At 58.2% G+C, this 13,697-nt stretch overlaps 2 protein-coding genes across 3 annotated transcripts; one reads left to right on the top strand and one right to left on the bottom strand.

Annotated features, from left to right (window-relative positions):
- Positions 1 to 937: 937 nt before the first annotated feature.
- NDUFS6 (NADH:ubiquinone oxidoreductase subunit S6) lies at positions 938 to 8,288 on the bottom strand. Its single transcript, XM_027073748.2, has 4 exons — positions 8,121 to 8,288; positions 7,333 to 7,386; positions 1,997 to 2,119; positions 938 to 1,114 (listed from the first exon to the last, which is right to left on the bottom strand). Exons 1-4 carry the CDS (start codon positions 8,250 to 8,252, stop codon positions 1,046 to 1,048), a joined length of 378 nt encoding a protein of 125 aa, XP_026929549.1. The 5' UTR covers positions 8,253 to 8,288; the 3' UTR covers positions 938 to 1,045.
- MRPL36 (mitochondrial ribosomal protein L36) lies at positions 7,699 to 10,433 on the top strand. 2 transcript variants are annotated; one of them, XM_053202453.1, is made up of 2 exons: positions 7,699 to 7,723; positions 10,019 to 10,433. In XM_053202453.1, exon 2 carries the CDS (start codon positions 10,032 to 10,034, stop codon positions 10,332 to 10,334), a length of 303 nt encoding a protein of 100 aa, XP_053058428.1. In that variant the 5' UTR covers positions 7,699 to 7,723; positions 10,019 to 10,031; the 3' UTR covers positions 10,335 to 10,433. The 2 variants fall into 2 exon arrangements, with proteins under 2 accessions (XP_053058428.1, XP_026929536.1); XM_027073735.2 differs by lacking the exon at positions 7,699 to 7,723 and adding an exon at positions 9,463 to 9,722.
- The last annotated feature ends 3,264 nt before the right edge of the window (positions 10,434 to 13,697 follow it).

A 13,697-nucleotide genomic window follows, 5' to 3' on the forward strand; every position in this document is an offset into this window, starting at 1 on the left:
TGCTCAGAGGCCCACCTTCCTGTGTGGCTCCAGCCAAGGAGCTTCACGAGGACCCACTGTGCACTCCCAGGGGGCGCCTTCCCTTGCCGGAGATGGCGTTCTCCACATGCCGTGGGGGACGACCTTGTGCACAGGACTCCTGACTGCCCTAGGCCAGTGACACTACTCCTGTGTCCAGCTTCCAGAACTGAAAACCGAGGCGCCCTACGCAAACCTCTGCACTGGGTGATCTATTCCTTCTTCCTGACGCCCGAACAGTTTCCTTTCCTCTGGCCCCTAAAGGCTCGGGCTTCAGTGCTTTGTGATCAGAACACACCCCGCTGTCCTTTCTCACGGGTCCCCCTGGGGTGCGGGGGCCCCGTGGTCTGTGGGTTTCCTTCCTTCCTTCCTGGCTTAGTCAGGGCCTCACCTTCCATCTGCGTCAGGAGCCTCCTCCGGGACCCCACGGGCCACAGGTCAGAGCCCACGGGGGCTGCACCCAGCCTCCTTCCCCTCCCCTCTAAAGTCCTGTTACTTCTGTGTCACCTCACACCCATTCCTCTTTTCATTACACGGATTGCCTTGAATTTGGCCCGTAGGTGACCGTACCTTCCGAAGATGCTTAGTTCCCGGGCTTTAAGAGTCTATATTTCACCCTAAAGATGAGGACAATGAAGCGCAGGGGAGTGGCAGGGAGAGCACACGCTTCCAGTCAGAGGGTGGAGGCCTGAACCCAGCACCGGCCCCTGTGGGAGCTCCTAAGCCTGACGAACCTCCAATTCGTCCGCAAAATCGGAGAAGCCCTTCTCCCTCCCGCCCCTCGGCCACCCGGTGCGGTGACCCGGATCGCAGGAGGTGCCGCGAGGCCCCCCGCGCGCCCGGAGGAGGACCCTGCCCTTCCAGGTGGGTGCTCGTTCCCAAGTCCTCTCTGAAAGCAGCACGCGTGCGGCTCGCCGTCCTGGGTCACGACGCCCTTTATTCAGCCGGCGGCGCCCCGTGACAGCACCGGGCTCTTGGCTGCTGCGTGTTAAGGCGGAGACGCCCGCGCGTGCACAGCTTGGCCACGCTAATGGTGATGCTGCTGTCTGAACTGCAGTCCACAATAGCCGCACGTCCCAGTTTTGGTTTCCTTGTCCTGAAAAGATTCAAGAGGAGAGATCTCATGTTTCCACATTCTACTCCAAGTGTAAACACTGCGACACCAGACACGGACCTGAGTTACAGCCTCACCTAGAGACGGCGGAAAAGCTCTGAGGTCGCTACGGGACCAAGAACCATGGTGGCACGGGGGCCCAGGTCTCGCTACACCCTGACTCGCTGCAGCCGGGGCAGCGGACTGAACCCCAGCTCAGCACCTATGCCAGAACCTGTGGTCCTCTCGAAAGAGCACCACAGGGAGCGGGGATGGGCACAGCGGCCGCCTGGGGCCTTAGCTCGACGCCCATCTGCCCTCCCGGCCCGGGACGGCAGAGCTCTGGCCCTGAGCACAGAACTCAACGGACGGGAGCGCGTGGGGTGCTGAGCAGAGGCCCACCCGCACACCCCCGGACCGGGGTCCGGTCCGGGCGCACGCCGGCCCCTGGCGGACGGGACAGCGGGGCACTGCTGACCCCCTTCCCCTCCATGACGCCACAGCAGCTGAGCCCCAGCCCCTGGTCGCCTTCTCCGCTAACGGCCCCGCGTCTCATCTTCCCTAAGGCTCTGCGCACCCATCCACGTGCACAGGGCCCGAAACAACGGTCCCAGGAAGACAGAGCAGGCGCGTGGAAGGAGAGTGGACAGTCGGCGCTGGCCACACAAAGTACTTCACACAGCACCTCACGGCGCGTCCCAGCGCGAGACTACGCATCCCAAGGCGTGAAGGCGCGTCCCGGGGGACAGGTGCCCTTCACGGGGTCCCTGCGGCAGGGTCCACGGGCAGATCGAGCGGGAAGGTGGGCGGTCGAGGTCGGCACTGCGGCGGCCGCTCTCAACAGGGCACCTCGGACTAGGACAGCAAGGACAGGGGACACGGTACCAGGTTTATGTACACTTTCGGGTGGCCAAGAGCCCCCCCGCCGCCGTCACACGCGACCACCCGACGGTCAGCTCCACTCACGGGCTGCTCAGCTATCAAATCGATGGCAAAGTTTTCATTCACCTGGAACAAGAGGAAAAGAAAAATTCGTAGAGCCAAAAACAACAGCTTCATAATTTCATGCAATTCAAGTTTATGTGGACAGTGCCCCCAGGCCCCCAGGTCCAGCCGGCACGGGCACAGTCGCACACAAGTGTCTTGAGTGCAGACACATACGCGCTTCTGCAATTTCAAACGTACAGAAACAGTGCAAGAATTTGAATACAAACCCCCGTCACTTCTCTCACTTGCCAGAACCTGGATTCCAGACCGTTAACAACTGCCCGGTGGGCTTTGTCCCAGGCTCCCCTCCCCGCACCAGCCAGCCACTGGGACAGGTCAGGAAGAGCCACGGGAGGGACTGTCCCCAGCAGCACCCCGCTGTCACAGCGGAGAGGAATACAGCCCCCAGAGGGCAGCCGACCTGGGGAAACACCCAACTGGGGAGGGCCGGGCAGAGGAGGGAGGAGAGGGCAGGGGAGGAAATCCAAGGGACAATGGCACTCACGGTAACTGCAGGCACCAAAACACGCTAGGCTCAAGTCTGTGACTTTACAGACTTTAAAAATTCAGTAAGCGCCTTACTAGAGATAAAAACCCATAAACAAAAGCAGAGAACCGATTTCTTCCACCTTCCTCAGGCCGCCCAAAGTTTCTTTTCACGCAGGTCCTCGGGCTACCGGGACGCAAGAGAACGTGACCCTCGGCCCGCCCCCCACCCCCACCCCCGCCCCAGGGAAACTGCATCTCAAGGCTGGAAGCGCCCCATGCAGGAACCTCGCCATGAAGAGACCAGGAGTCAGACCTGACCCCGCCCCCGTTAGACACTCACAGAACAGAGGCACAAACACCTCTAAGGACCACAGTCAGGAAGACCCAGCTGCGGGTGACCCCACAGGAGAAAATGACACGCGTCTTTTGACAAGTGAGCTCCAAGGACACAAATGGACAGATAGGAGGGGGCGCGGGGTGGGGGGGGGGCAACACATAAAGTTAAAAGAAACTGAGACACGTCAGCAGTGCACAGAGCTTAGGCTCCAAGATACAAACGTAAAATGAAATTTTTAGTAACGAGACACTCCGAGCGCACTTGCCACCCCCTGGACGCTTCAAGGACTCACTGGAACCTCACTCACGGGAAGTGGTGCTGCAGTCACGTTGGCATCTCCGGGACACACGTGCGTCCCGGTGAACCCAACGTCACGGAGCGACGCGACGTCACGACCTGCTCGGCCGGCCGGCGCTGGCGGGCAGCAGGGCGCTGCCGGACAGAGCGGAAGCCGGCACGGCCGCTGGAAGCTGCTGAATCGGAGCGGCTGGGCTCACAGGACCAGGGGGCCGTGATACGTTCCCTCCGCATTGAAAAGGCCCCTCGAATGTCCCGGCTCGGCACCTCACGGCTCTGACGACAAGCCACCGTGGCAAAATTCGGACACGGGCCAGGGGGCCCACCTGGCTCGTACGTGATTCGCAACGAGCCCGCCACTCGGGGCCACCTGGTGGACGCCACGCAGACAAAGCCTGGAGGGCCGGGGAGGCCGTACACGTGGAGCATCAGCGTCGGTGTCCAGGGAAAGGGCTGAAGCCGAGACCACACGGTCCCTGGCGAGCCCACGACCCGGTGTGGGGGCTGACTCCGGTGTCCCGCCGCGGTGGGCCGGCCGTGCCAGGGGCCGCAGCCTCCTCTCCCGAAGGGCCTCCCTCGGGAGGTCCCTGCCCCGGCTCGCCCTCCTCTCTGACGCCGTCGTCCGCAGCCATCGGGACCCCGCTCTCACCGTCGTCGGCAGGTGTGGACCCCGCTCAGGCCAACAAGGAGCAGCTCGCTCGACGGCACCTCCAGATCTAGCATCGTCCACCCACCCAGGCAGGGAAACAGCGGCATGGCCACACGTGGAAGGTCACCCGCGCCCGGAGGCTGAGGGTCACGTGACCGAGGCGCACGGTAGCCGGAACGCCGTCAGCGGCAGAACATCGCGCGTCCCCAACAGATGCCCCAGGAGACAAGACAGGAAGTGTGCGCGCTGGGTCAGTCCCGGTGACCAGGCCGTGCGGGTCCCCACCCCGTGTGCCCAGAACCCTGCCTACCGCCTCAGTGAAGATAAGGAAACAAAGGTTAGGCACCATCTTTACCAATAGGGGGGTGGGGCCTCTGAATCCGGGGTGATAAACCCAGGAGTAGGTCAGAAAGGCACAACTGACCTCAGATTCTCCGGAGCCAGCTGACTCCGTCCAGAGGATGCGGGACCCAGAGCGGCCCAGCCCCTCGCTCTCCCAGGCACCTCACCAGACCTGACGCCCCAAATCCACAGGATGGGGACATTTTGGAAAAGTTTAGTTGTTTCTTAAAAAGCTTTACGGTTACAGACCCTGACTTTGTAAGACCTTTCCTCCAGCTTCTATTTCCAGAAACACAGTAGGAAGTTACTGGGAAGTACGGCTACGTTCGAGCCAACACACCAGGTGCGTGGGGAGGCCAGGCAGCGTGGAGGCGGGATACGGACGCGCTGGGTGTGGACGCACTGTCCTACCAGCGCTCTGAGCTCGGCGCCCCTGTGGACGGCCCCGCCGCTCCCGATGCCGGCACCTTACGGCGGGCTGCGGAGGGAGGGATGTCGTGCTCACTCACCTCTGCTGCAGACAGAGCCACACGCCCCACAAATAAAGCCTCGTGCTGTAAAACAGTATGGTGTGTACCTAAGTGACAAATGTGTCACAAAGGGCACACTAACAAACCCCCAGGTCCCATCACGGCAGTCAGACAGACCACTATCTCCCGCGGGAAGGGCAGCTGACACCGGAGACTGACACAGGACTGCCCCCGTCACTCAGCTCCCCGTCACTCAGTAGGTGACCCTGACCTACCGTGATGAACGTCTCGTTCCCAGGACTCAGGCCAACCGCAGGAACACATACACTGAGCCGCAGAGGAAGCAGGGCCCAGTCCCAGCGCCAGAGCGCACCCAGCTGCTGACCCGGTTCCCACGGGCACGGCCAGGAGCGTCCCCAGCCCTTCCAAGGGACGAACAGAGAAATGCCACGGCGCCCCGCATGCTTCACCTCAGCTGTGAGCACACGCTGTGTCACAAGCCATAAACCGATGGCTGGACACCTGTCCTATACGCGTCACTAGTGTAACAAACATGAAACTACCTGGTTATGTGCCTCTTGGTCAACCGACTTGGGCACAAACATGTTTAGGTCCAAATACCTAGTGAGCTGTTTGTATTTTTTAGTTGGTGTTTTGGCAGCAACAGTTCCTATGGAAAGTGCAGTTCAAAGACACAACACAAAACACGGGACCACACGAGACAGTACTGATCTGTACAAAAAGGAATCGCAGCCTAGTTGAGCAACCAGTGTCCTGCAGGACGTTAACCGTGTTCATGGAGAGCTAGAGATTTAAAGCAAAGTAAAAGCCCCAATCCAATTACTTAGAATATCGACTGTTTTCATACTAATACCAACATTTATACCCAGCTAAACGTACGTGCACACACACACGTATATAATTTTCAAGTCAAAATAAAAACTCAAGTTTTCATCCAAATTAAAAAGGAAGCTACATTTGGAGAAAATGCTCAAAAACGCCCCTTAGGACTTTTGGACAGTGGTGTCCACGGGTGCTTTGGGGTGACACAGGTTCAGGGGCCACCCAGCCGGTGCCAGGAGGGCGAGCTCAGACACGCGGAGCAGGACCCAGCACAGGGCTGCAGAGCCACGAGCCACAAGGCTCAGCACCCAGGGCCAGCAGTGTCTGGACCCCGCAGTTTAGGAACTCAGTTTCAAGGGTTTTCCTCTGGGTCCGGGGGGTAAACATACGGACAGGCCATGCCCCCCACCCCAGGAAGCCAAAGGCCCGTGGACCCCATTCACCCCACTGCCAAGACAGAGAGTATATACCTGGGAAGGGAAATGTTTCAGAAGAGCCACGCCTATGAATGCGACGCCCAGCTGTGTTAACTTCTTCCAGAAGGAAGGAAAGCGGGAGCGGATGCCTACTCACCACTTACAGACACACTGTGCACCTTTACAACGTGAAGATGTGCCCCTGGGCCCTCACGATCTCAGCCAGGAGAAGGCCACGCACACACGGAGCTGGGAGAGGGGTGCAGACCTGGGGGAGCTCACAGAGTGAGGCGACACCTTCAGCACTGCCCCGTTCCCACTTTACTCGCTTCGCCAACTCTGATTTTGTTTGTTCGGTTTCAATTTTAGGTTGCTTCCCTGATGCAACCCCTCTGCCACCACCGCCCCCTACCCTCCCCCACCACCCCCTACCCCCGCCCCTCCGGCCCCAGCAATCAGAAGCCAGAGGCCACACAGTTTCCAGCAGAGAGGAGCTTGTGACAGACCCAGGTGCTTGCTGGAACATCAGAAGAGCTGAGGTAGGGGGCCGGGGGCCAGGCCACAGGGACAACCCCCAAGCTTCAGGACCCATGCATTCCCCACAGGGCACCAAACTCCACCTCCTCCACCTGCCCCACCAGGCCCACAAAGCAGGAATGGAAGTAGAAATGTAGACGCTAAGAGCGGACAATGTAACCAAGATCAGCGGGGAAGGGAACACGATTTAGGGACAACTGAGGAGCAAGGAGAAGGTTGACTGAGGGAAGGACGGACTCAGGGCGACCGTGGAAAACAAATGGACTCAGAAGTGGAAAACCGGCCGAACCAACACGTACGGAGACTGGGGAGCTGGCAGCGCGGGTGAGGAACCAGGACGCGAACAGGCCCCTGCGGGCTGACTCCACCGTCAGCCCTGTCTCCAGCGGTTACACGGTGGGTGAGCCGTCAGACCCACGTGGGGAAGGACAACCCTCGTGCTGGTTTCAGCGTGTGCATGTCCGTCCCTGTGAGAACACAGTCTGGTCTGTCTGGCAGTAAATATGAGAAGCGTACTCCAAAGAGTGACCAAAAGAGTAATTTTTAAAAGCTGCTGTGACTTCCTTTTATCTGAAGATCTCAGGAGTAGAAGACACAGAAATGGAGAGGGTAAAAAAGATCACTCCCATTTATACAGAAACCGAGAGACACAAGATGTCACTTTAAAATGGGGGGGGGGGGGGACAAAACAAATACAGGCACATTCAGCATTTCAAAGACAGGCAAACTTCCACAGCCTCCAGGGTGCCACCCCCAGTTTGAGAATTTAAGTCCAGAGATTAACTTTTATTTCCTGTTGGTTACATAAAGGTTTTACCAAGGCCTACCTCTCTTTCACTAGACGTTTGGCTTACCTCTTTCTGGCGACCTACAAATCGGATTTTCCTGTAGTCTTTATCATCATAAGCCTGAAAAAAAAAAAAAGACCTTATATGATTTTCACAGCCTGATCCGGGAAGAAGTCACTTCATACCAAGAGTAAACAGTACAGGAAAGTGTTTTCTCTTAACATTCTGGCCACTCATGACCAAGTGCGTGAGGCGCAAAGTGTAACTTCGTGACCAGGGGCATTCTCCAGCGAGATACCGAAGGTGAGACGGGACAACAATCGGAATCGGAAGGTAGCGAGGTGCGGTCTGAAAGAGCAGAGACCAACTCGGGCAGAGGAGGGGCACCCCCAATTTTCTTTCACCTCTGGCCGACATCGGATAAAAGTGTCGGCTAGGGGACTCCTTAATAACACAGGTACCTCGCTCACTTTTCCGCCTTCTGTTTTAGACTACAGCGGCCCCTCGGCTTGTGAAAATGTACGGCCTAGCACCGCGGACACGACAGGAAGCGCACGCGGGCCCCAACGGTCAGCCTGTCCACAGGGACGGGCCTGATGCTGGAGCTGGCGACGCTCGGAGGACGAGCCCACCCTGACTGCAGAGGCACGGCGGCGGCCGTGGGGGTGGGGCGGCTTCCGTCTCGTCGGTCAGAGCGTGGGACCCCCGCACACACCCACCCTAATGTGAACGGGGGGCCGGCCCGGGACTGCGAGACCCTGCCCACCGGCCGGCGCGTCCCCCTGCCGCAGGGGGAGGGGACCGGAGGAACGGGAAGCCGAGATGGAGGGCGTCCTCCACGCCGCGGCGGTTACCTGGCCGGTGTGCGTAATCTTCTCCCCGGTCGGTGAAGTCCGCACCCCTAGACACCTGGCGCCACGGGGCAGGCTCAGCGCCGCCGGACCGCTCCGGCCCAGCAGCCGGCAGAAGGTCACCGTCGCCGCCATCTTTGCGGGCTGACCCCTGACCCGGCGCACCGACGCGCTGACGCGTGCGCACGGCTTCCGCGGGGGAGGGGAGGGGCTCTTGCTGCGGCGACTTACGCTAGGGGCGGGGACGCGCAAGCGCAGTGCGCTCGGGCGAGTGCCTCCCAGCAGGTGCAACGGTGGGGCCGAGGCTCAGTACTGAAAAGGCGGGAAAATTTGTGCGCAACCTGAGCATTTATCGACTGCTGAGTGGCCCTCCTGCCAGGGCTACGGCAGAGCAGGATGGAAAATGAAAGGGCACTCTTCACATTCGATGACAATTGATAATCATGGAAGGAGGTTAGGTATCTAATGTTTTTATTGGCGAAGGGTCCTTGCATTGCCTAAACTGTATGTACATTCACGTTGCGCAGCGCGCATTTCTGTGTGGGCGCGGGGATAGCAGAAATTGGGATTTCTGCAGCAGAACTCCAGTGAAGCTACCAGTAGGACACATTCGATGTCATCCCCATGCAGATCAGCCCCGAGGGCGCCCTGCTCTAGAGCACACCTATGCAGACCCGCGATGGCGGTCCCGGTGCTTCTCCGAACTGCCTGTTCATAGATGGGTCAGGAGAGCCAATTACGCCGAGGGCGGTGGGCACGGGGGCAGACTCAGAGTTCAGAGCTAGGGTGGGGATGCCCCCCCACCCGCCAGGAGTTGAGGACACCCACAGCCCGGATTCCGGGAGGTGGAAGAGAACTCAGCAAGGTGAGGAGAGACGAGATGCACCGGAAATCTCAGAACGGAAAGATGCCCACAAACAGGTACCCAGAGGCAGGGCCAAAGCTCACCTGGGCAGGTGCAAGAGTGAGCTCGCTGCCTTATCGATGGTGCGCAGATGGGCCGCCATCTGCAGGTCGCCTCCGTGTGCACGGACAGTAGATGGATGGGTGGGCACACATACCCGGAATGACAACATGCACTGGGTTCAGTGTGGACTCTGGTGGTGGGTAGATGGGTGCTCACCGTAGTCCTTCACCTTTTGTTTGAAGTGTCTCGTTAAAGAATACGGGCGGGAAAAAAAGATATCTAACTGCAACCAGTTAGGACCAGTGCCTATCGCCACTGCTTCCCTGAGCCTCAACACATTTCTCCCAGGATGTGCACTTAATACAAACGTGTGAATTCTTCTAGATTTTTGTTTTGAGCCGGTATTCGTTTTTTTTAAACGTCTACTTGGTTGTGACTTATTTTTCATTCCAGATGTGTATTTCTGTTCCCATTTTGTCAGCCTCCGAGGCCGTAGGTACCCAGTGGCGGGAGGGCGTCCGCGCAGGGGTAGCTGGGGCTCCTGCAGCTCCGCCTCTGTGCCCGGCGCTGCGGGGACGACCACGTGACCCTGCCGCCATCTTTTTTTCTGGCGGACACTGCGGCCGGCGGCTTCTCCGTCCCATTGCGCAGGCGCATGCGAGGCGCGCAGGCGACAGTCCCCGGCACCTTCTTCCCAGGTCTGTGGTCCTGGGGGTCGCGTGGGGCCGGGGAGGAGGAGGGGGCGGAGGCTCGGGAGTCCCCGGGTGCGTCGCGGCCGCAGGTCCGGGCTGTCCACGCCCCGGAGGGATGCTGTCCCCGGCCGGCGGGCTCCCCCGGGGCCCGAAGACAGACGAGGGGCGGGGGAGCCAGGGAAAGGGCCCCGGGACAGCCGAGTGGCGGCGGAGAGGCCGGGGGGGGGGGGGGGGGGTGTGCTGGCGGCGAAACTCCTCCTCCCGCGCGGAGGCCATACGGATTGTTTCTCGGTCCCCCGCAGGCCCGGCCACCACATGGCCCGCGTGCTCGTGGCGAAGATGCTGGCGTGCGCCCTGAGCCCGCTGCTCCGGGGGAGCCCCGGGCCGGCGAAGCCCCGCACGCTCTCCACTCTCCTGGCGGGACCTCTTCGCACCGCGGGGCCCGCGGGACCCCGGCCCCTGCCCGGCGGCCTCCTGCCCGGCCTGCAGCTTGCCCTGGGCTTCAAGACCAAGGGCGTCATCAAGGAGCGCTGTCGGGACTGCTACCGGGTGAAGAGGCGCGGGCGCTGGTTCATCTACTGCAAAACGAACCCAAAACACAAACAGAGACAGATGTAGGTCTCCGCCGTAAAATAATGTGCAAGACTGTGTCCCTATCTTGAGGAACGGTACTACCTCGTGGAAAGGAAAATAAAAGTGAAGCAGTGCCTAATCTAAGATCTGTCGAGGCTCGGGTTTTGTTGACTCTACCGCCGGGCACCTCACCCCCATGTAGCAGCGCAGCCAGGTCAGCTGGTCAAGCCAGAGCCCCGGATGGAAAGCGCATCGTTCTTATCTTCTGGGCAAGCCGTCTGTGCTCGGGCTGCAGGGCAGGAGGCAAGATGGAGGGGGCGTGGGTCTTGCTTCTGAGGCGCCCCTGCAAGGCGGCGGCCGGCCCTGTCCGGGCATTTAGCCCGCCTGCGGCTTCTGAGTGCCAACTGCTCCGCTCCCTGGCCGCGGATAAGCATGAAAGCTTTGACGGCAATCCTTACATCAAGGAAAGTTTGGTTCCCCGAGTGTAAAGGTGTTTTAGACACCAGTTAGACGTGTTTGTCATCTCTGGTGACGGACGAATGGACACGTGTGTGGTGTGGGTGCGCTGTGCACACGTGCGTGTCCCCGTATGCATGGATGTGGGTGGTGTGTGCACGTATTTGTACGTGCATGTCCCCATTTGCGTGGATGTGGTGTGTGCATGTATCTGTACACATGTACGCACGACGCACCTGGAGGGTGTGTACTAAGCAGAGCCGCCGTGGGACTCCGCAGGCATGTGGCCTGGAGCCTGTGGCCTGCAGTGTTCTTGTGTCTCGTGTCCCAGCGGCTGTGTCACCCGCACGGTCTGAGCCCCCCACACAATGTCCCCGGCCCCCCTGGCAGCCTTGGTGTCCGGGCCACAGCTGGAGCGGGTTGTACTAGGAGGACAGTGGTACAGGCATCGCACCGTGCGCGGGCAGCTCCGTGTGCCACGCTAAGGCACGGCGCACACACAGTCCTGCTCTCCGGGATCCTGACCACGATGCCCGGAACCACAGCACAGAGCCCAGGAGGCAGCTCAGGACAAGAAGTGACACGGTTTTGCACATTATGTCACAGAGCAGTTTGTCCTGGGAGAAGGTGGGGTTCAGCTAGTTCTACTGGAGTAAAGACGTTCTTTCCCCACGTTGCTTCAGGGGGTCCCGTGCCCCTGCCCTGGTTTGAGAACAGCCAGCCTATATAGACGCTGTAACGCTTAGACTTGTTTTCTCTGAAGCGAGCTGTGTTGAGTGCAGGGGTTCTGAGGGTAATTACCTCCTGCATAGACCTCAGTCCCAGAGCAGCTGCAGAGGAGCCCTGTGACCTTAGGAGGTTTCCCCTCTCAGCACAGCTGGCCCTCAGGACACAGTTTTCCCAGTGCAGGGCCGTCCAGGGCACTGAAGTGTGTGCAGCAGCATCCTCAGCCCCCACCCCCTAGATGGCCAAGAGCACCTCATCGCTGGTTGTGACAACCGAAAGTGTCTCCAGACCTGGCAGACGTTCCCCGGGCACAATCTGCCCTGGAGGGGCTGACACGCAGGGGCTGATTCCTCCCAGCCCTCCCCGCAGGGTTCCTCTGAGAACCAGAGACCTGGGTTGGGCAGGGCCCGGTTCTGTCGTGCTCCGCCCTCCGGCTGTCACAGGCCTGGCCCACCGTAGGCACTCAGTGATAACAGTGGAATCAGACGACCGTGCCTGCTTGTAAATACACAGCCTTTTGTCCTCTCTACTCAGAACAGGCTCATCCTTAAGGTTCGGCACACAACTTTGTTCCGAAGACGTGGCAGACTGGCCCTGTCCCCGCGGGCTCAGCCACCTCCCCTGTGGGGGAGAGTTTGATGCCACACCTGTCACGGACCCGCAACGCACCAGGCATGCCTTCTCAGTGCTTTCTCCTTGACAGGTGCGAGGTTTCACATGCCATTGTGCGTGTCTGGCTCTGTGTGGGGCTGACGGTGTTGTCACAACCACAGGTACGTGCCTCTGTGGAGATCTTCAAAGGGCAGGCAGTAATGGGGTAGTGAAGCCATGGGCCCCAAGTCCACAGGAAACCATGATTACAGTTGACAAGCTGGAATTCTAACAGGCCGTTGATGGGTTTTTAAGTCCTTCCTCCCTCCTGGGATTATTTGTCCCTATTTGATCCAAGGTGACCGTGTGAGTGCTGACCAAACCCTCCCACAGCCCATTCCCTTTCCGATACCTGCACCGACCAGCGTTCAGAGTCCCAGGGTCTACCTGCAGGGACCAGCATTCAGAGCCCTGGGATTCCAGCTTAGCAGCAAGTGTTGTTTAGGACAAGAGACAGCAAGCTACTCCCGCCCACCACCCATTTTTGTAAGTGAAGTTTTATTGGAAAACAGCCGTGCGTGCTCACGAATGTATCGTCTGTGCCTCTATGACAGCGGGGTAGCTGCTGAGTAATTGCTATAAAGAACATATGGCCTGAAAAACCTAAAGATATTTACTATTTGAGCTCTACGTGCAGAAAAAGTGTGCCAACTCCTTGTTTAGAACGTTACATAAGCTCTCACCTCACCCTGGGGCTTGACTTCAGAGACCACAACCGGCCAGAAGCGTTTCACGGGTTCTCCATCGTCCACACAGTGAGAAGGATTTTTGTATTTGTAAATACTAGCCATAAACAAATAGAAATTGACATAAAAAGCGGTGTTTGTAATAGCACCGAAAACATGAATGTTTAGATACCAAAGTAATAAAATCTGCACGCATTCTATATACTTAAAATTGTAGGGGCGCCTGGGTGGCTCAGTCGGTTAAGCCTCCGACTTCAGCTCAGGTCACGATCTCACGGTCCGTGAGTTCGAGCCCCGCGTCGGGCTCTGGGCTGGTGGCTCAGAGCCTGGGGCCTGCTTCCGATTCTGTGTCTCCCTCTCTCTCTGCCCCTCCCCCGTTCATGCTCTGTCTCTCTCTGTCTCAAAAATAAATAAACGTGAAAAAAAAAATTTAAAAAAAAATAACAAAATTGTAAAACACTGTTGAAAGAATGTGAGTGAAATGTAAATAAGTATTGAGCTGTACCATGGTTATGGATTAGAATATTTGACATTGTCAGTTCTCACCAAATTAGTCTGCAAACTCACTGTAGTCCCAATAAAAATCCCAGCAGGAATTTTTGTGCAAAATGCCATGCTTCTTCAGAATTTTACATGGAAAGGCAAAGTATGTAAAATTAGCCAGAATTTTGAAAATGCGAAGAAATGTCAAAGGAGGCATGCTCCCTGATTTCAAAACTTACTTTGAAGCCACAGTAGCCAAGACACCGTAGTATTCATGCAGCACAGCTCATAGGTCAGTAGAATTGAACAGAGACGTCAGAGATAGGCCCACACATATGTGGTCAGATGATTTTCAAAACAGGTTTAAAGGCGATTCAGTGAAGAAAGGATAGGCTTTTGTACATAT

This window comes from Acinonyx jubatus, chromosome A1, assembly GCF_027475565.1.
Source record: "Acinonyx jubatus isolate Ajub_Pintada_27869175 chromosome A1, VMU_Ajub_asm_v1.0, whole genome shotgun sequence".
Lineage (NCBI taxonomy): Eukaryota > Metazoa > Chordata > Mammalia > Carnivora > Felidae > Acinonyx > Acinonyx jubatus.